This window comes from Pseudopipra pipra, chromosome 1, assembly GCF_036250125.1.
Source record: "Pseudopipra pipra isolate bDixPip1 chromosome 1, bDixPip1.hap1, whole genome shotgun sequence".
NCBI classification, from domain to species: domain Eukaryota; kingdom Metazoa; phylum Chordata; class Aves; order Passeriformes; family Pipridae; genus Pseudopipra; species Pseudopipra pipra.
The window spans coordinates 19796493-19818507 of record NC_087549.1 but is presented as its reverse complement, the minus strand read 5'-3'; the positions used below and the strand labels follow the sequence as shown (position 1 = coordinate 19818507).

The following is a 22015-nucleotide window of genomic DNA, read 5'->3' as shown; positions in this document are numbered from 1 at the left end:
GCCAGTGGGCAGTGGAGAATGAATTCCTTTTTTGCTTTACTTGTGTGCACAGCTTTTGCTTTACCTATTAAACCAGTTTTGTCTCAAATCACGAGTTGTCTCTCTTTTACTCTTCCAATGTTTTTCCCCATCTCACTGAGGGGGATTGAGCAATTGGCTGTGTGGTACTTAGTTGTCAGCTGGGATTAAACCATGACACTCTCTTAAATATTCTCCAGTGCCAGTTGCTTAAAAAGAACAGCTATTACATATGAAAATGCAACTTTAAACAACATTCAAGTTCTCCAAGACAAAACTTGTCTAGGCATGGTAACAGAATCATGCTTCTAAAAACACAATTACACCTCAAAAGGGAAATCAAATAAACTGAGCAAATGAGATTTTTTTTTTCATCAGGAATTCTATCCTACAAACACCCAAAGTATGAGTTACATTGGGAAAAAACTCGCATTTTCAACAAAAAAAAAAGGTTTTTGACATTAATGCATTATGTTTTTGCTCTGGTGATCCCACTTCATAAGCCTTCAAGTGATGGGTGCATGTCTCTCCATAGAGCCAGAACACAAAACAGTATTGTAGGTTTATGAGTATGGTTAGCATAGGTTTGCCTAGGGTGCAACAAAGGGAATACTTGAACACACCAAGAAATGCTTTGTGGTGTAGTTGGCAGGGAAAAAATATATAAAGTTCTTTAAAGACAGTGACATGGAGATGTGGTACCAGCTCTAAAATAATGAGCATTCTCCTGAATCAGCATTTCTCTGTACCTGACCCCTTCCAGGAAGGGAAAATTAAAAACTAAAATTCAGCATCTGCTAACAGAATTTACCACATTGCCAAGCACAACAGAGATCTTCCTAATACATGAAAGTAGAGAATTAGGATTCATGTCCTGTGACCCAACAGAGCAATAATTTAGAAAATGCTTAAAGACCATTGTTCATTGCTTTTACTTTACTGGGTAGCTGATACCTTCTAAAGATAAACAGTAAGAAATATCATCCCCAAACTTACTTACTTTTAAGAATGTACAGAGCTGTTGCCGCACTATAATTGTAGTTATTATTTTATTATTACTCCATTTTCTAAAAAGAATTTTCCAGTTCTTATAACAAAATTACTTTTACAGAGAAATTGCAATGACAACTTTTATGTAGGAAGCCAAGCATAATGCTTATTGGTTACTGTTGTTTCATCTTGGCTCTTGAGAAGTTGATTGTAGATTGACTGTTGGACCCAGAAGGCACTGCTTTGTTGAGGACAGCAGGGTCATTTTCATTTGCTTTTATCTACAGAGAAAAAAATACAATATGATATAATCTTTCGAAAGAAAATCTCTTCTTTGCAATTTGTCACTCAGAGAGGTAATAATGGAGAAACAGTGCTAGGAGCTAGAAAAAATGATTATTGCTCCCTCACTCTATTGAAGCTTTAGCCTTTAGTCCTCTCTATTAGAAAACCTTTCTCCCTTATGACAGAGAAAACAAATGGGATGCTGCACTCTGTTGCTGCTACTGATGCCCTGGATGAGTTTTAAAGGAATGATACAATGAAATGTGGAAAAGCTAACTTTACTCTCCCACTATAGCAGATTTGTTCCTGTGCCCATATTAATTAACACTAAGAACAGGCCCATTTTATGTGAGGTGCAAGCTGGGGCTTTATATTTGTCTGTTGGGAAATCATCCCTCAAACTAGCTGGTGTCATTGCTGGTACACACATGCACCCAAAACCTCAGCCTGGATTTTGTCATGCTTACTGCCACCCACTGTTCCCCCAAAACATATTAATCAACTCCTCTGCTGTAGCAGAAAACATTAAAGCTGCAGTTGGCGTACAGCAACATCATGGCTCAACTGTGCTTGCTGAAGGTCTTACCTAGTTCTTTTACCTCTTCCTGAAGCATTTCCTCTGCTTGTTGAACTGTTAAAGAGTTAAGTGTTGTCACCTCCTCTTTGTCCCCAGCTGCCTTATCCCATCCATATGCTGCACTGTGCTGATCTCTGCTAGGTTCTTCTAGGAGACACTTCAACTCATCAAGGCAACCAAAAACTAACCCAGAAAAAAGAAGCTAGTTGGTTTCTGCTCGCTTAGCAAGGAAGTCAGCTCAAAGGTCTGCCGAGCACCAGGGCATATACAGGTGAGAGACTGTCATTAACCAAGCTACACGCTGTGAACACTGGAGAGGAAGGAAGGGGAGATGCCAGGTGTTATTGCCTTGTTAGCAGAGATGAGCTTACACTAACTCAGCCAGCCATCAGACCACTGCTGTCATTGACTGCAGCACCGCTGTTCATGGAATCGTAGAACAGCTTGGCTTGGAAGGAACCTAAAAGATCATCTGGTTCCAACCCACCTGACATGGGAATGGACACCTTCCACTAGACCAGGTTGCTCAGAGCCCCATCTAACTTAGCCTTAAACACTTCCAGGGAATGGAACATCCACAATTTCTCTGGGCAACGTGTGCCAGGGCCTCACCAACCTCATGGTAAAGAATTTCTTCCTAATATCTAACCTAAACCTACTCTCTATGTAAAGCCATTCCCTCTTGTCCTACTACTACATACCATTGTAAAAAAAAATCCCTCTCCAGCTCTCTCATAGGCTCCCTTTAGGTACCGAAAGGCTGTTCTAAGGTCTCTCTGGAGCCCTCTCTTTTCATGAAGATAGCTTTTGTCCTTGCAAAACAAATCTATCAGTTTAACCCAAACAGCACATTTGTTGGAGGGTTATTGTCTGTAACACGGGGACACCAACAAATTTAATTTTTTACATCAAGTTGTTTTTGTTGGTGGTTCTGGTTTTTTTCTGTAAATTTGCACCCAAACATTCATGTTTTATTTGTACTCCTGTTCATAACTGAACTCAGGTTTTCTATGGGCCTTTATACCCACGGCTCAGTGTAGCAGTTAGACTCCATCTGTTTCTTTCAGCTTAACTTTTTAAATGATGCTCCAGTCAGAAAGATGCTCTCCATACCTGGACTGCCACACTTTTTCATCAAATTTACAGATACCAGGACAACTCAGCTTCTGAGAGGGCTTATTTCAGACAAGCCTGTCACTGCCTAGGCAGCCTGCTACACTTTTGATTTCTGGAAGTTTCAGAGTAGCATTAAATAAAGTAGTTTTCACTAACCAAAAGAGATAGTTACCTGCAAGAGCCAGAACTGGTGAATGAGCACATTATTTTTGCATGATGGATATTCCTGAGACCACGCCTGTATATGGTGCTCTCTTGACAGGAGCAGGCTGACAGACCTGCAATAAAATGTTTTAAATTTTTTGTTACTTTGTCTTCCCCTTGAAATTGCTAATTGGACACAATTAAAATAGCAGTCCTATGATGACCCAGCTTTTTATGTAATGCATCCCAATACTTTCACCAAACTTCTCTCTGAAAAAGATCTCTTGCACTGGGATTAAACTGTTCAATTCTCAGCTTTCATCAAGAGCTGGGTGGCTAGATCTGTTTGACATTGTAACAATGCAATTCTAAATCCATTTTTTTAAAGAAGCAAATGACTGTGTTCTACCTCATTTTATGGATGCTTCTCTTTGTTAAAGTATTCACATTTTCCAGTGATGCTTTTAATACAGGTAAGAGATGTTAATAAATATCAATGAAACAAAGCAAATTCTGCCTTGTGTGGATATTTATCATCCACTATTCCAGCTGCTGGCTACAGGAGGCCAAGCTAGTTGAAAAATCACTTCTGAAGACATGCTGCAATTGATGTTTGGGTCGAGGAAAAATTCTCCTACCTTTGATGGGAAATGGAAACCATTCTGTTCATGGAATTCTTACAAATTGTGTAATTATCAAATTTCTTATAAATTTTAGTTTAGTTTTGATACTAGTTATCTACTAATTATGTGTATGAACTTGTAGGCAGCTCATTACCTCCTGAGAAATTGAGGTCTTTAGAGGAAAGCCTCATTCAGCCACTTTTGCATGCTCTTCTCAGTCCATAAAGACAATAGCAGAAAGAAATATACAGAATTATCTTGGAAGCTTTTCACTGGGCCATATCTCACATGGATGTTAATCTGATTAAACTTTTAGATCCTGCAGTGAATTCCACTGATTAGGTACATTTTAAAATTTACTTACTCTGGGTGCTTTTGAAAATCCTATTCACAGTAAGTAACGCTAAGGACACAAAAGCATCATGAATGCTTGCACAGTAAATAGGCACTAAAAATTCAACCTTCAGGTATTTGCAATATTTCTCTTAAAAAAAATAAATAACAAGAGTTTGAACACAGCTATCTTGCTTGGTCCATCAGTGTGCTTTGTACGTGTTCAGCTTTTAACACACTCTTGCTCTAACACAGCAAAGTGTTTAATATTCTACAGGGTTTAGCTCCAAAGATCCGATCCATGAAAGAGTTAGAAAATTATTGATTTCTTCCTTGATGCAAGACTTCTTGCCACAGATTTTAAGGTTCTCTGATTTTCAGTGAAATCAGTGATGAAATGCAGCAGCTGGTCAGATTACTCAGGAGCAAAACTTTGTCCACTTTTATTGCAAGTGGGACATGTCTATTTTAGAAAGTACTGAGGCTTATTTCACAAGTTGTACAGACTACTGTAAGAGCAGGAACTAGTCTATGATATTTTTGTGTAGATAAAGAGCAATAAACATTGAGTTCTCTAGTTTCATTTCCTCCCACCTTGGCATATTTTGATTAGTAAGGAAAATTACCATTGAATCCCCAAACCTCTCTTCCCAAGAGCTAGTTATCCTCATGTTGTACAAGGTATTACAGAGATTTATTAGTTTAATTAACCTGCTCCCGCTGCCTGACTCGTTTGTAGACATATGGAGGGAACGGTGGACGGGAGACATATTTGCCTTCTCCTGCTGTGACATTGAAAACTCCACCTTCATAAACCACTTTGCCTCTAGAAACTGTCGCAACTGGGACTCCATGGCAGACCATTCCTTCAAATATATTGAAGTTATTTGCCTGGTGGTGCGTCTTTGCAGATATTGTCCTGCGTTTAGAAAACAACACTCAAAATTACTATGATCCTTGCATTTCACTTCATTATAAGCTTTTGATAAATTTATACAGGAAGAAAATTTAGCAACATTATTAAACCATGACACTGCGCAGTACATCATGAAACAGCTTTAAAAATAGGATAGAGAAATAACATTTCATTGAACAGTAATTGGATTTCAAAAGAATAAAGAAGGAGTCAAAAAGACAGAACTTTGCAGCCTTGAAATGCAAAATTTTCTAATAGAAAAGAGATTAGTGGAAAAAAAATCAGGCTGCAATATTTTCTTTGGATAACATGATTTCATTTTGCCTTGTCAAGCAAATATCTATGCACAATTCAGTCAATCTGACCTTTTAGCTGGAATGACTTGCAATTTCAAATTTGAAAAGCATGGCTGCAGTATTTCATGTGTTGAGAGTCACAAATAGCACAAAGTACATTCCACTGGAAAGTCAGCAGATGATAATGATTTTTTGGTAACTCTTAGTGTGAGTTGGATTGACTTGATGATTGACAGCTCAAATATTTCAATGCTGCTAAATAATAATGACAACATCACACTTCTACATACCTTTCCTTCAAGGGTATTAAGCAAATTATAGTTTCAGACCTCAACAGTACTCATTTGAATGATGATATTATTGCTTTTGTACATACAGACCTCATTCTATATGATTACCATTTTTCTATACAACTTCTCCAACCCTAAGTGGCTACATTAAAGGCAGAGTCAGTGCTAGAGCTGACATTAGCATCTGGAAGTGCAGGCTGTGTATACTTCCTTTATTATCTATTCTCCTTACTGAGCTAATGACTGTGTACTGTATCTACAACAGGTCAAACAATTTTGAATTTTAGTTAATTATTTCATTAACTTCCTGTATCCAGTCTACAGAGTTTTTATATATGTATAGTTTGGAGAGTTTATATTTTTATTATTTGTAATTTCTGAAAAGAAGAAAGCTTCATGCTTTTGGCTACCAGTCAGACTTTTTCCAGTATAGGCGCTCACACAATCAAAAACTTATCATGCCTATATTATAATACATATATATGGATTCATATTATTCCAGAGACTACATCTTTTGCAAAGGAATTATCAAAGTCAAAAGCAATATGAAATATTAATAGATTAAAATATTTATCTATTTGGAGAAGAATTTTCTAAAACTTTATTTTGCTTATCAAAATGAGAAAACCACAAAAAATTCTACATCTTACTTGAATTATAGCCATTTTCAAAAGTTATCACATATTAAATATTTCAAATTATTATTTATACAGAGGAAAAAAAGAATTTGTGGAAGGATACTTAGTTTTCCTTTCATATCATTCTGTTGAACTAAGAGAAATTGGTTTGCTAAACGTTACATTTAAATCTTATGGCAACTGACTTTTCAAAGGCTCTGTGTGTAGAAATACTCTCTATGACCAATCTGCCCATAGGAATAAAAACTTTTCCTTATTCAGCACACCTTGAACAGAAAGCTTATGCATGCCTGCTCACCAGTATCAGCATCACCTTGTAGATTCTTAGTGGAAAGAGTTAAACATCTCATTTTCAATTTCAGTCCTATAAATACTGTCAAACATTATCCATGGGTGTTATAATAGCCCTACAAGGCTATTATATGTGAACATATGTGAATATGTTCCCATATTCCTCCAGCTTATTGCATTACCCTTATGGGTCCAATTGCTAGAACAGTAAATAAGAACAACTGTAGTATAATTATCTTTATAATTCTCTAGGTATACATCATCTATTTGCATAATAGCACTGGGACACGAAAAGAAAGATCCAAAAGGTAATTTCAGCAAACAAACATAAAAATAAGTGAGACCCTTCAACTCAACATGTGAGCTGTTTAAATGTTCTAGGGCAGGATCACTAGAGATAAACAGACCTCAGAGATAAGTACATCCTTCATTTAAGGATACAAAATGAATGGAAGTTGGCACATTTAAAGGTAATATCCATTTATACAGCTAAACCTTACAATATTAAAAGATACATTTCCAGAGCTTGTCTCAACAACAAACCTGGATAGAACTCATTTTTAACTCTTCTGTTGAAACAAGCCTTAGGTCAAGTTGCCTTTTCTGGAGATCAAGTTGCCTGCTGGAGATCACCAAAATCTATCTGTGATTTAACCCTTTGACATTATCAATGGGAGGGAAAGTTTCAGGTAGCAAGTGGACAACCAAATAGAACTAGACGGTGTGCTTGGGTTTGAAGCCTACAACTCAGCAACCTTATGCAACAAACTGTTTACTGCTGTGTCACCAATTTCAGTAGCAGGCAGCTTAGCAACATGCTAAAGTTTGCTCTCAGCTAATGGCAAGAACAGTTGTAACCTATTAATAATCCAAAAAAAATCAAGACTGCCACCATAGTGGAGTATAATTTAACAGCTGTCTCCAGCATCCTAAATGATGTCTGACATAAAGGATTACTCAGTGTGAGAGAGCAGATTCTGACCCCAGGCTTAAAAATATGTATTTTATTTTTTTAAATAAAATTTGTAAAAATCTCTATTTCTGGTTCTAATTTACAGTGGCTCTTGTTTCAAACAACTCTCAAATTGAGACTGAGAACAGAATGATTATTTCATAATTTAAAAGAATATTCTCCTCTAGAAAGAGGATAATAATGGCCAGTCTTCGCAAGCGAAGATTTGGGAAAGGTCATAAACCCTTCGAGCCTGCGCAATGGATTTTTTTTAGGTGAGACACAGCGTGCGCTGAACTGAGCCCACCCTTTAATCCTGAGGTTCATCTGCCGGGGCCGAGCAAAGCTTGGACAGTGGCAGTGAGGTCCCCAGGACGTAGCTGGATTGCCATACAAGGCTGACGAGCTCCAGCTGCCCGGGGGGCCGGGAATTGAACCCGGGTCGCAGCGGTGCGAGTCCTGCACTCTATCTAGAAAGAGGATACTGCAAAGACATCAGGTCCTTTATTGTTCCTACTCACATCAGTGTTTCTGTGCAATTCACTTCAGCAGCTTTTGATATAGCTGGCTTGCAAAGATATTTGAAGCTATTAATATAAATGTTGACATTCCTCTAGTACCAAAGAGGAAGACATGCTTCTGAAGTTTTCTTTTCCTCAACAAAGTGCTTCTGTCAAACTAATTTAGAGTCAAAGAGTAATTTAGTCTAAGAGTAATTACCAGATTTTCTCTGTGGCTAGTAATACTGTCCTTATTTATACTTTAAGTAATAAAGGGCTTTACAGACACTCCTAGAATATTATAACTAAATAAACTACAAACTGCAGCTTGAAAATTTGGAAAAGAGCAGCAGATTAGACTAATGCAGCAATATGTAGAATGAAATTCAAGACTCTACAGGTAGTAAGCTCAAAAGTTATGACCTAAAGCTTTGTTAAGGAGTTAGAGGTACCAGTTTTCATCTCAACAAACATCAATGTCTAATGATTTCCCTTCATCCAGGTCCCCCTCCTGCCCAATTGTAACTCACTATTTAGCATTTCGGTCTCTGACTGAGACATAGAAGTGACCTTCTACCTTTCATAATGCATAGATGATGTAGGAAGCTACATCATCTCTAGAACCTAAACTTTGACTGCCATGAGGATTATCCCTTTATTTTTCAAGATGACACAAGCAAATGAAGAATTTCATTACTTTCAATAGAAACTAAATACATACCTCACCCAGTTTTCTTTAAAATTTCAGGTACTGGAATATGAAGGAAAGCTGTAGATGACAGCCCTTAAGGAAGAATAGCGGCTCAATGCCTCAGTAAAGGGAGGACACCTATTTTATAATTAATTAAATAATTCATTTAAAACATAGTAATAAAGTCAGCTAAAATTACATGAGTCCATTATTGAAAACAACTGCTTTGTTGACAGCTGCCTTAGAAAACCAGCTTATGTAAGAGTGACTATTTGAGCTGTAAGCAACTTCTCTCAGTGCTTACAGTGCAATAACTCTAAGCTTTTCAGAGCTGGGTGTAGGTGAGAAATGCCAGTTTGCTAAGGGTAGTACCAGCCTTTGCGAGTTGCCTTTTCACACCACTTTCAAATGCCTTTGAACTCTCTCTCCTGTTAACCTGCTTTTCTAAAATCTAGAAAAAAATAAATAGATCTTTCATTTTCTGTGCTTTCTGAGTCATCAGTTATTTATAATGATAATTAAGACTAAGTTTTATTAAAAAGAAAGGCATAGAACAGGGAAAAAAAAAAGAGAAAAATAAGAAAGTCTTAAAATCTGCGCGCAAAACCACTGGCTATAAGCCTATATGAGGATTAAAAACTCATTTTCTACTTTATATTAAAGAATTGCAATAACTGCACATGCAAATATATTCAGGCAACTATTTGCAAAGTTGTATTCTCAGCCTCTTAAAAAATATCTTCAATAAACATTGCTTTTGAGTAATCAAATGAATTAAGAATTGTGGATAAAACAACAGATGCAAGAAAATGCAGGAAGTTAATTTTAGGAGCTTCAAGTCAAAGGGATTTATCTGAGGAATAAGATCTTTATTTCACGTGAGCATATCTTCTAAAATTTGTTATTTTAAGGGAGGTAGAGAATGATAACAATTTTATTTTTTTTTAATTATGGTAAGTAACTCATTTGTCAAGAAAATTATCAGTCTGGTCCTACCAATCACTCCAAGCTGATATCAAACTGTGGGCAGAAGAAAAACAGCATTGAGAAATTAAGCTTGTAGAAAATCATACAAAGAGAGGAAAACACAGATTAGTCTGTTCAATGACTAAAGAAGATCTTGAAGACCAGGGAGAAAAAATCAAAATTATATAAGAGAAATATAAGAAAGATTTAATTTTTTTTCATAATATTTCTCAGATTCAGTTCCCTAAAGAGAACAACTGACATTTTGGAGACAGCAAGTTACTAGGGAGACGTACATCATGTGTTCTCAGAGAGGCTTATCTTGTTACAATTCACAGAACCAGAGAGTCACTGAGGTTAGAAAGCATCTCTGGAGATCATCTATTCCGAACCCTCTGCTCTGATCAGGGTCAGCCAAAGTAGGTTTTTCAGGGCCATGTTAAATCGAGGTCTAAGTACCTTCAAAGATGGAGATCCACAATCACTTTGGGCAACCTGTGCCAGTGTTTGATCACCCCCACAGCAAAAAAAATATTTCTTATGTTTAAATGGAATTTTCTACATTTTAATTTCTGCCTATTGTTTCTTTCTCTGTGTTTTCTTAGTTTGAGATAGAGGCCTTTGGCAGGAACTCTAATTCTAGTGAATTAGTGTACATTCACACATACACGAAGTTTCACTTGTGCAAAACAATATGGGACTACTGAAAATGCCAGAACATACTTGAGCTATGCATAGATATTTGTATGCCACAGTATTTCATTTTGCCTCATTGTGACTAGATGCAGTTATCCATACACTCAGTATTCAAAATTATGCTCATTCATCAAAAGAGTAAGACAGTTGCAGAATTATTTATTCTAATCTTTTGCTAATGTCTTGGTTTCTTCCTCTCTCATGTTACTAAAAATTACAGGCAGTTGGTTGGTAGAGTGCTTAAATGTTGTAACTTGTCCCTACCTAAGCCTCTGAGGCTGAAGACTCGACTACAAATGAGGCAGACATAGGCTGCAGATTTTGGTTCTGATAAATGCAGAAGATTTATCCATGAACATATCTACATATAAACAAAGGCACTGAGGAAACATATGCCAGCAGAGTGGGGAACTCTGACTTCTCACTGATTCACATCCAGTCTCTATTTCCCCCAAAATGCATAAACACTGGAATCAGGGTAGAAAACACAGCTTCCTATCATTTCATAGCAGGTAGATTACAGAGTAACCTGTCCTTTTCCTTCCTCCTATCCTTACCTCAGGACTCCTGTATCCCTGCTGACCAGGGACCCTGCTCCAGCAGCTGTTTAGTTGGGGTGCAGCCACCACTGCTGTGCTCAGGGCCTGAGCCCATCTCCACCAGCACACGTGAGGCACACACTGGGCCTGCCAAAGAGGGACACTCCAGCAAAGTTGAAAGAGGATGGTGCTACCTGCACAACCAGCTCAGCTTCCTCAGTCAGAAGTATCTAACTTTTCAGCTATATTTAATAGGGGGGAAAAAAACTGGTGAGTGAGGCTTCCCAAACTGCATATTGTTATAATGAAGTGGCTGGACTTAGAAAGTTAAACTCTGTTTGAGACAAGATTTTTATCTTCCCATTTGATCTTGCCTTTGGGGCTTGATCCAGAATTTATTTGCAAGGCTTCAACAGGCTACAGTGAATTTATTGAGCCCTAATATCTGCTGGGGGCTGAACGTCTCTTATGAGATTTTTGGGATCTTCTGCCCCTACTTTACAAGGGATGCTCAGCTCTTTTCACTGCCTGAATTGGGTACTGCAGTATTCAGATTCCTTGCTGAGCATTTCTGAAACAAGCCCTGGAGATTCTGTACTCTTGTTTGCTTTCAAATAGCTAAAGGCATCAGCTATAGAGGACATTGACTTGCTGACAGGTGATATTCCCTTTTCCTTGCTTACTCTGCTCTCTCCTCCTGGAAAAACCTTTAGAGTTGCTTTTGTTTCACAGACATGGGGCTGTTACATTATTTGTGTGCAGCTGAAAGAAGCCAATGAACAATTCTTGATCAAAGCACAGATTAAAATAAGATGGTACAGTGAGTACACATTTGCTGCCTACATGCATTTTTCCAAGGAGTTTTCACAGAACAATCCTGTGTGCACAGGCTGTACTTTGGATGCTGAGGGTGTTGAGGTCTGCAAGATGATGTTTGGTGGGACATGGCTTGCAATAAGCCAACAGGTCCATTTGGTATTTGTGTGATCTTTTATGAATGCAATGAGTATAAGGAAAGTAAGAAATAGACCTCATCTGGCAGGATCCACAACCTGTCTTTTGAAATGCAGTTTCTAACCAACTTGTACATTTAATGTTTCTTACCAGTAATGCTAGCTGTCATGTAGACCTGCTAAAACCATTATTTAGATGCTTTTAAATAGAGTAATGAATGTCATAATTGTTCATGCAGTCTTTTCTCTAGAAATTACCAGAAACTGCTACAGAAACAGACCAGTCAGTGAAGCTGACCCTTAAAAGGAAAGCCTCAGCTGAAGTGGCAGAGTGCTGGAAGCAGAACCTTGAATTGCAATTGCTCCCAGCTTGTGTAGCTGTCACATTGAATTCACTAGGTTTTTGCAACCTAGAAAGAGAAAATTCTGAATACCCAAATAGCACCCAACATGCTGTTATTGTGCAATGATGTGGGAGGCGAAATGCAGCCAATTTTGTAGGGATACAAGTGTTTATATTTTGAAGAGATTCACTACCTTTCTGAATTACTCTAGAATTTTCCCTATAGAATTCCTCTGATTGTGATAATATCAGTTCCTCACAGAAATACTCCAGTAATTATCTAATTATTTAGGCTAGTATCAGTCAGTATTTTAAGACTATAGCAGCACAACATCAAAACAGAACTGGAAAATTACATTTTTCTCTTACAAGATTTAGATTTGCAAACAAGAAAAAAAGGCATGCACAAAAGAGGAAGGACTAAGCAAGAAAGAGGAACAAGTCTATTGTGAAACTGAAAACCACTCCCCAGAGTCAACAAAGCACATGAAGCTGCACCTTGTGTAACATCTTAAATGGCTGAAGTCCATTAGTGAGATCTCTTTTTTTTCTGCTGGGCTGTTTATGCCCTCTTCAGGATTTGTGGTGAAATGAGTAGACAAGCACCAGTGAGATTTATTTATACTTACTCATGTAGTTCACACAATTGTACAAAGCCAAATGGATAAACGATGGGAATAGCACCAGATTAGGGGAAAAAAAAACCCTGTCTGAACTTAAAACCAGCTTGCTCAGTAAGAAAATACAGTTTAATGTTAAAAAAATTACTTGAATTAAAACTGCACCTTCACAGCTGCTGTGGGCAAAAAGGCAATTAGAGTACTCAGGAGAGAGTGAAGAGAAGCAGAAGGAATGTTTGAGAGGCAAAAAAGATAACTACAGGAGCTGACAAAGCACCTTGAGAACATTGTCAGAACTCTGCTATCCTTCTAGATTTATTTGTCCCCAGGCAGAGCAGAAGTGAGGTCAGAAAACAATCCTTCAGGGGTTTTTTTAGTTAGAGTTCATAGCTCCAGTCTCCTGAAATATCTCATTGCTGGTATCTCAAAATATGCTTGCTCAACATGCCAGAGGGCATAATGCACACGAAAATCTCCCTGACCCAGCACTGGGCAGGCCTCTATGTTTATTTGGGTTGAGACTCCTGCAACTTCTTTTGCTGGTGCTGCCAGTTTTTTGTGGGACTTCTGAATAGCAACCTCCATGTCTTCCAACATTGCAGCTTAAGGCAAAGAACACTTTTCTTCACATTCTCACATGTTTTTGGTACTCATTAGTATACTGACATGAGAATTGCTTTATCAAAAATTAAACAATTAGGAGATTGGTCAAGAAGTTTTTGTAAGGTAAATCTAGGATTAGGGGGTTTTTTTTAATCTATTTGGCCACCAAAATCAGATGTGCCCAGGTATGTTTCAAAACTTTCCTCAACCATGAGCAGAGTCTTCAACTTTTTTTTCAAAAAATATGGCTGGAAAGCACCATTGGATGCTCACACTGCTTCCTGAAGTTGACCCCATGACAAAAGCACCAGCCCAGCACATCTCCTGACCTGCTGCTGCTGCTCTGTGCATGAGTGGTCAGAGGTAAGAGTCAGTTGTTAAAGTGCCTGCAGGTTTAAGTTATCCTGCTCAGCACTGGAACAGTGGAGATGCACTCACACAGCCCACAGGCACCTCAGCTAAGAGGGACAACTCCCCAGGTGCTCTGGCTCTGTGACATCCAGCTGCCAGACCATGTCCAGGCAGTTTAAACAAGACCAGAACGGGCACAAGAGCCAGAGCAAAACTCAAGACATATAATTCCTGAAATACTTATAGTGTCCTGAGCAAGGAGCTGGCTGATTCTGTGAATGTACCTTAAGACAGGAATCAGCTGTAATGCACAGTACACTGTGTGAATTAAGGCTCTTAGAAAGACACTGCTCTTTCTAGCAAAAATGTGCCATGGCATCAAGTTATGCAGGGTGAGACAAAAGGACACCTTTTGTGCATCTGTTCTTGGTGTGACAAACTCTATTTTAGCAGAATTACTGTGCACACAATCAGAAAATTTAAATAAAAGCATAAGCATGCACAAACTGAGCTTCAGAAATGTTTCCCAGATTTAAATATGTCTGAAGTAGTTGTAAATTCAAACCACAAGCTTTTAATGGGTCATCCTGCAGCAACACAAGCTCTTCTTCCTGCTCTTTGTAGTGGGAGGAAGACAAACATACTTCAGGACTGAACAGAGTTACTCTAAAATCTCAAAATGATTATTTTTGCTCTGAGGATATCAAGCCCTGGTTGCATAATGTACAGACTTTTTAATTTTTGCACTTAGTCAGCAATCTAGGAGAATACTTTTTAATCCATCTGGGGATTAAAGATCTCTCCTTACATACACTATTGTAGGAGACAAAAAACTTATAATTAATTCCTGTGAGGTGCTGTTGAAAGACATCATAACCTCACCGAAAGGCTTGTTGTTTTACAAAGGCTTTGAGATATTTTTTTCCTACAGAAAGGCTGGATAGGGGGAAAATAATTTCCCATACATACCTTGTAGCTTTAGGATCCCAAATTACAATGTCAGCATCAGAACCTACAGCAATTCTCCCCTTTCTTGGGTAAAGGTTAAAGATTTTTGCTGCATTTGTGCTGGTAACAGCTACAAATCTGTTTTCATCCATTTTTCCACTGTACTACAAAAGAGTACACAAAAACAAACTCATTACTTTTTTAAACAAGGAATGAAAAAACTGTTCCTCTTATTGAAAAAGCTAGAATGAGTGACATCACATCAATTTTTTTTGATGTCATACTGAAGATTTTAAAAGAAGTAAAAATAACAATTTGTCTCAGATGCCCATACTGCAATGTACTTTCACTGAATACCATAACTTTATCTTACTTTATCCCACAGCAAAGAGAAAAAAAAAAAAGACAACTTTAAAGCCAAATGCTCTGTGGATCCAGTCATACGTCAGCTGAAATCAAATGTTTTAGCTGGCTTTAAATCCATACTCCTGTTCAGTAGTTTCCTCAGGAAACATGTCCCAGGTATCTAGGTTTTGGAAAATAGTGAGACAGGATAAAGAGAGTCTAGAAGATGATGAAGAAGAGGCGAGGTACAATGTGTAATATAGGAAAACTGATTTGCAAATTTCTTCAGCAATAACAGAGAGGATAGTACTGTTCAGTAAATGTTGAAATCAAGCAGTATAAGAAACAGATTTGCTGATGTGACACATCAGTAAAATGGAAAATCATAACGGATATATATATGTCTTGGGACTGTCCAGTGCTATGTAATTAATTTAATCCAGTCTCCATGACTGTTGTTTGCTTGGAAAGCCAGCTACACTGGCAGTAATACTGTGCATAGTCAGAATGTCTAGGAATCAGAATGTCACAAAAACATGTTTGTATGTCTGTGAGCAGTCATCTGAGAAGAAAAGCATAATGAAAATGCTGAACACTACTCTTCTAAATAATGGTGTGTGGGAAGGGAGGAAGCTCTCAGACAAACATTACACAGCTGTGTAATATTTTACCAGTGAAAAAAGGGAGGATAATACCAATTGAAGAACTTCTTTAAAAATTGTCTTGCCCAACAGGATACACTGTTCAAAAGCCACACTGATGTACATATTCATGTCTCACTTTCCTACGAAGCTAAATTTCAGTTTACGTCATAAAAAATCACACTAGAGCTATGCCACACCTGAACATAGGCATAAATGTGTGTCCTTTGTATAAAACATCCCAAAAACAATAAACAAGAGAGATCATGGAGCAAATGTTTACCGATGTGTGGGGTAGATAATTCTGCTGTGACCAGTGTAATATGCTTCACAGTGCATTATCAACATGACTTCATTTCCACAAGAGAACTTAATATTGAATAGAACTAGAGCCTCCAGAACTGAACAGGTTTTTATTAGCCAGAACAATCATAACACCCAATATGCAGCAGATCCCTCAATAGATTGCCTCACGTCCCCCAAATCAAACATGGTCCTGAAAAGCACTGAGCATTCTTGTGTTGATGTTGAGAATCTGAAATCAGTGAGATCTGAAAGTGCTCATTTCATCATATCACACAGCTGAGGCACACATTAAAGAAGCATTTCTTAAAACCCAAATTAGAAGTTGAGAGGCACATACCCAGTGAAGAAACTCCTCCAACAGCTAAGTTTGAGAGAGATCAAAGAGGAAAAAATACAGAGCTGATCAAATTGAAACTGTGGGCATCTCTTTCTTTTTATTTTCATTTCATCAGCTGAAAAAAATGCTGCAAGGAATTGTACTGTGCACTACCACTGAAACAATAGCAATGCCTTACTGCTGGAATGATAGAAATGATTCTTTAGTGATATATTTTAAGCACCAAGAATCTTCTTCCATCTTCCAGGACCATAAAATGAGAGTTAGTAATGACTCTGTTACAGTCTTCAATAAAATGAGTTAACCTATGGTAAACAAACTTGATAAAAACGGACAGATAAAAACTGCTGAGAGATTATATTTTTTTGGAGAAATCGGCTACCTCCATGTTCTGACATTTTGATATACTTACAACGCCTTTTTCCCATATGACTGACATTCTGTCTTCCACACCATTCACTCCATTAGGGATTTTTGTGAAGTCATCTTTTCCCAGAGCTTTCTGGCACGTGTCAAAGGTGCAATTGTCAGTCCCTGTCGCAGATAGGTCATCACTACAGAGAAACAAAGTTAATTATGAATCAAAGCATGTACCAGACAGTGGCATATAGGAAAATATCCTTCAAGGAAAAAACAATATGCCCTGCCAGCCTGTCTTCAGTTCCATCTTCCAAGAGCAGCTCCACAGTAACAGAGAGTTCCCCTATGAAGTTTCCTCTTCAGAAACCCCTTGGAAGAAACCAAGCACCAACACTAACATTTTTACTCCGGGTATGTCAAAGGTGTCCCACAAGTGGAGTACTGTTCCACTTTGCCCAGAGCAAGCAGCTTAGTTTCATCCTCGTTTTGGGCAATTTTAGTCTGTGCCACTCCATATGCCCTGTGAAATTACTACAGATCCACACAACAATCACTGAGTGTTCAGGCACACCTTCACAGGCTCTTTGGTCAAATTCAACCCTTTTGTGGAGTTAACCTTAATTGTTAATGAAATACCAGCAAACCAGACATCTTATTAACTGCAGGTGTCTGAAAGATATTTCTTTTTTTACTTCCTTCTGACAGAGATGTTATAAAGTGCATAACTTATATGTACTTTCAGAAGTTAGCAGGCTTATTTTTTGTGCAACATTCAAATTTCAAGTGAAAAGGGCAGCTGACAACAAAACCCAGAAAACTTAGATGTGACCTCACTTTTTACACATTTCCCACTGACTGGGCATGTTGCAATTTTTGCTGCAGTATTAGCAAGACAAGGCTTATTGAATACAATCACATGGGGACAGAAGGCCACAAGAGTTCAGAGAAACAAAATCTGGAAACTGAAATGTTTTTCTTCTATGGTTTCACCTTCTATTTCTCCTTCCTGATAATGTAACATTCTGTACTTAGAAAATCTCCAGAGCATCAACCAGCTATTATATAATCCAGATAGAATTTGCTGTGCACTTGGGTATCAGCTGTCACTGTTCATCTGCTTACTTGGCCAGTAAGTTCATGAGGAAACCAGGAGTAGATGGATCAGGTCTCAGTGGAGGTCCCATCACATATGCTGCAGCATGAGCCCAGTCTTTATTCCAGTAGTTGGTGCCATCAGTGCCAAGACTAGCAGCAATAGGCTCACCATAAACCACCTTTCCTGAAAAATGTAAAGCAATGGTGTCATCATCAAACAACATAAAAATGCACACCTTGTATTTTTTCTGTTGAGGATCTCTTTGGTGGCAATGAATTTAAATTTGAATGAGTGTTTCAAATTAAACACCATCATATGGAAGGACATAATAAGCTAAGCTATAACATAGAATCTTTGTTCTGAATATTCTGCTGGTGATCTTACAATATATTTCCTTATAAGAACATTGCTTGGGCAAGTTTTTTAATTAAATTGTTGACATATATATTACAATGGGTTCTACACATTGTTTACAAGACATGTGATTGAGATTTGAAAAGGAACACCGTCCTCAGTTGCATTAATTATGTTCAAGTTTCATATACTTGGTAGCACCTATTTGGTGCTCTGAAATTACTGACAATATAACAATGTAAGTTAATACATACAACATATAGACTTTGCAAGGTGTTACTTTTAATCGTCAGGCTGCAATTGTGCCAGGAAGAACAATATGGCACCAGACATAAACTGAAAAGTATAAAAGCATTTCCCAAATCAAAAATCATAAATAATTTAATTTTAAAAGTTATGTCCCAAATTTTAATCTTTAATCCTTTTCTGCACAGTATTTTAGTTTCCTAGGAAGAGGACACCAACCCAGACTGGCTGTTAGCCCTTGGACAGAGCTAACATATTTTAACTATTTTTTCCTCCTGGGTAAAATGGGTTTGAAACTCGTCAGAACAAGATGTTTCACTCCCTGAGGAAGTTGTCCAGCCACTTTGCCGTTCTGTAGCTGGCAGGTGGCAATGCCCCCAACTGCAATGGTCACTACAGAACCAGAGTGAGCTGGGACCTTCCGCACCCACTCATAGGCTGCTTGGTTCTGGTTAAAGGCAGCCTGTGCTGGATCCCCACAAGAGTCTTCTCCCTCCCTTGTTCCCTGCAGACTGTGGGCATTTTGCTATGGATCCCAGATTTCACTCCAGGCTCAGTTTTTATTAAAACTACCACTGCATTACCCCAGCAAGGCCTCAGCTGGTAATTGCTTGGTAATACAAGACAGTGACCTTTCTCTATCTTTCTGTGCCTAAGTCACACATTCATGGTACTGTTGGAAAGCGACAAAGCAAACCTTTGCAGATTGTACATTGGACTCTCTTTTAGACTTGAAATCATGATTTAGGCAGTGATTTACTGGTTTTTGCATCTTATGTTCAGGTCTTAAAGCACTGACTACGAAGCCAGGTGTGGAAGTGATATGACCACTCATTCAATGAGGAGGTTTGAGTCAGATCAGTGTTTTCCTAATGCAGAGCTCCTGCAGGAGATCTTGGCCTTCCCTGGGCAACTCCAAGCACTGTATTTGAGGGCAGGCTGCCACAAATGGAGGTATAGAGAGAAAAATTCTGGTATATGTAATTAATCTATCATATTTACATATTAGGCTTTTGGCAGATTTTTTATGATCAAAGCCAGGAGAAAGAGAAGGGGGGGGAAGTGTGTGTGTCTCTCCTACTGCATCTAAACAAGCTGAAGAAACTTCTATTCAAAGTAAACCTGTACTATGAATCATTAGGATATATCTATAAATGATTAAAGTTGAAATGGCAGTAAAAGACTGAGTTTTTAGCTTCCATAAATAATTTTCTTATCTCAGTTTCACAACATCAAAGTGAAAGGAAGTTTCCAATCTCCCGGTTGGATATGCTTAGTTGATTCTAACTCATGTACCACAGCTGATTTCTGCAGTCAGAATTTGACTTGACCAGATTCCTTTGTTCCCATGAGTGGGAAGAGTAGAGTTTTTTTCCACAAGTGATTTTGAGTCTGAACATTGTAGTTTCAATAGACTACCTCTGGACAGTTCTGCTGACTGAGAAATTTCTCGCATTTAATTTGGACCGTGACTAGCCAGACTGAAGGATAAAATAATATCAAGACTCTGCTTTAATCCAAATAACAAGGAAATTCCGCACTGAGACTCTTTTAGCTCGATTGGCAACAAGGATATTCTGCATTAAGGTTATTCAAGCTTGACTGACTTCTGCCTATAGGCATAAAAGTAGAGTAATGCAGTAATAAATCGGGTCTTTCCACTTGTTATGTTTTCCTGCATTCAAAAAAAAACCCAAAAAACTGGAAAGTGTTCTGCTGTTTGGTCTTGCTGACATTTCTGAGATGCTGAGAAATAGCTCTGGATGTGGCAACTTCTTCATCAGATGCCCAAACTGGCTAGCAAGATTTATTTTCACATAGATTACTATATAAAAGAGAAGAACATTCAACTGCAATTTATTTTACCACCTATCAGAACTCACAAAGAGCTACAATATTGATAAACACCAAAAAACATTTAAAAGCTTGAAAATCTGGTCTGTATGTTCTTAGTCCAGTAGAAATTTTAGAAGCACTTAAAGTCATATGGGGCAAGGATACTCACTTACAAGCTATGCTCCGAAAGGCGCAGCACTGCAAGGCAGGGTTTATTAAATCAGGCACAGCATTGCACCAGTTAGGCTTTATACAGTCTGGACCTGAGATGTCCTGCATGAGACAGCTAAAAAGTTGGCATTTTCAGTTGCACTCCTGTGCTCAGAATCAGCTTCAGAGTCTGTATACCCTCAAGTATGGAGATGCCCTTCCTCTCACTAAGAGGAGACCTAATCTGTGACTGATGGTAGGAACCGACCTTGTAAATCTAAGCAAACTTCTTGGAATCTGGCCAAGTACATATTTTTGTATGTGGTTTTTAGAAAAGGAAAAACATTTTTAAAGGTCGACTTTTTTAGCAAGATTTTGCTCTCTACTTCTGATCTTCACTAGAAATTCTCACTTCCCTGGCTGTAACAGCACAGCTAAATGAGCAAAGGGATATAATCTTTAACCATTATACTAGATGATCTTTAAGGTCCCTTCCAACACAAACCATTCTGTGATTCTATGGTCTCCAGCCTTTCATGCACTTAAGACTGAAAGCATTTTTTAGGGGGAGACAGTATAAATCATCTATCCCTAAATCATATTTGATTAGCCTTGCTTTCTGCATAGGCAGTTCTGGTGGAAGGAACGGGTGACAGGGCCCCATTAAGTTTACCTCACCTAGTCCAAAGAAGAGAAGGAGCTGCACTGCCTGACAAGTGCTCTACAGCCCTCTCTTCTCATTGTAGCGAAGATTTTATACAATAGCAGGATGATGATCCTTTTTGTTTTCCACTTAAGAGAATAAGACTGTCATGCATACAGATACATCACACTGCCCTTCTGTAAAAGAATACAGTTCCTCTACCTATTCTATCAAGATTCAAGAACATGTTTCACACATGGATGAAGAAACAGCCCACTGACACAAGCAAGGACAGTTCTCCCTCTCAGTGGAGAACTGATGAACCATTGCTTTTACAAACAGTCTGGTAGGGTACCCAAGAAAGAACAGGATGGGGTCAGGAGTTAGCCTGTCCCTCTCCAGCATAGTCACAATGTGGGAATTTTGGATTTCCAGTTGAATATTCAGCAGCTACTACTGATGTACATGAAAAACTTGCTGCTACAGTCTGGAGGTTTCCTTCAGTGAGTGGTGTTGCTGGAGATCAGAGCAGACATAGATAGTGAAGTTTGGCATGGAGGGGAGAAGGAAAGACTTTCACTCATCTGATTCTCTTAAAGTTTGCTTAATCTAGAATAAGAACTACTATCCCTTTACAGTCTATATAACTGATTTTAGCCTTTAAGATCTGAACTATAGATCATAGAAGACAACAGAACTATGCCTACTGTGTTCAGCAAGCTGTATCAGGTCTTTGGTCTCTAAAATTGTTTCTCACCTTGTGTGTCTAAATGAGAGACAAAGAATTGGGCTCTGACTTACATTTTTGACTAGGAGAATCACCACCCATAGAACTTGAGAAGCAATGCTTCAGTTCTGGTATCACCCTGTCACTCAGAAAATAGATTTCACTGACTGAAGTCCCTCCTTCTGAGGTCAGTGACGGAATTGGAAAGGGATAGCAATCTTCCTCCAGCAAGGGCGGGGGTGAATATGCACGCACATATTGTTCTTCATGCTAAGTGCTTGGAAAGGACCAAGAA

The 22015-nt window shown here is 38.3% G+C and overlaps 1 protein-coding gene across 2 annotated transcripts in view; it reads right to left on the bottom strand.

Annotated features, from left to right (window-relative positions):
- Positions 1-1053: 1053 nt before the first annotated feature.
- DPYS (dihydropyrimidinase) overlaps positions 1054-22015 on the bottom strand; it is a 29452-nt gene continuing 8490 nt past the window's right edge. For both annotated transcript variants that reach the window (XM_064646949.1, XM_064646946.1), the window contains 6 exons: positions 17791-17947; positions 16721-16862; positions 14701-14843; positions 4798-5005; positions 3159-3264; positions 1054-1289 (listed from right to left, as the gene is read on the bottom strand). In XM_064646949.1, the coding sequence (XP_064503019.1) occupies positions 3190-3264; positions 4798-5005; positions 14701-14843; positions 16721-16862; positions 17791-17947 (725 nt within the window). In that variant the 3' untranslated portion in view covers positions 1054-1289; positions 3159-3189. The remainder of the gene's footprint in view (positions 1290-3158; positions 3265-4797; positions 5006-14700; positions 14844-16720; positions 16863-17790; positions 17948-22015) is intronic.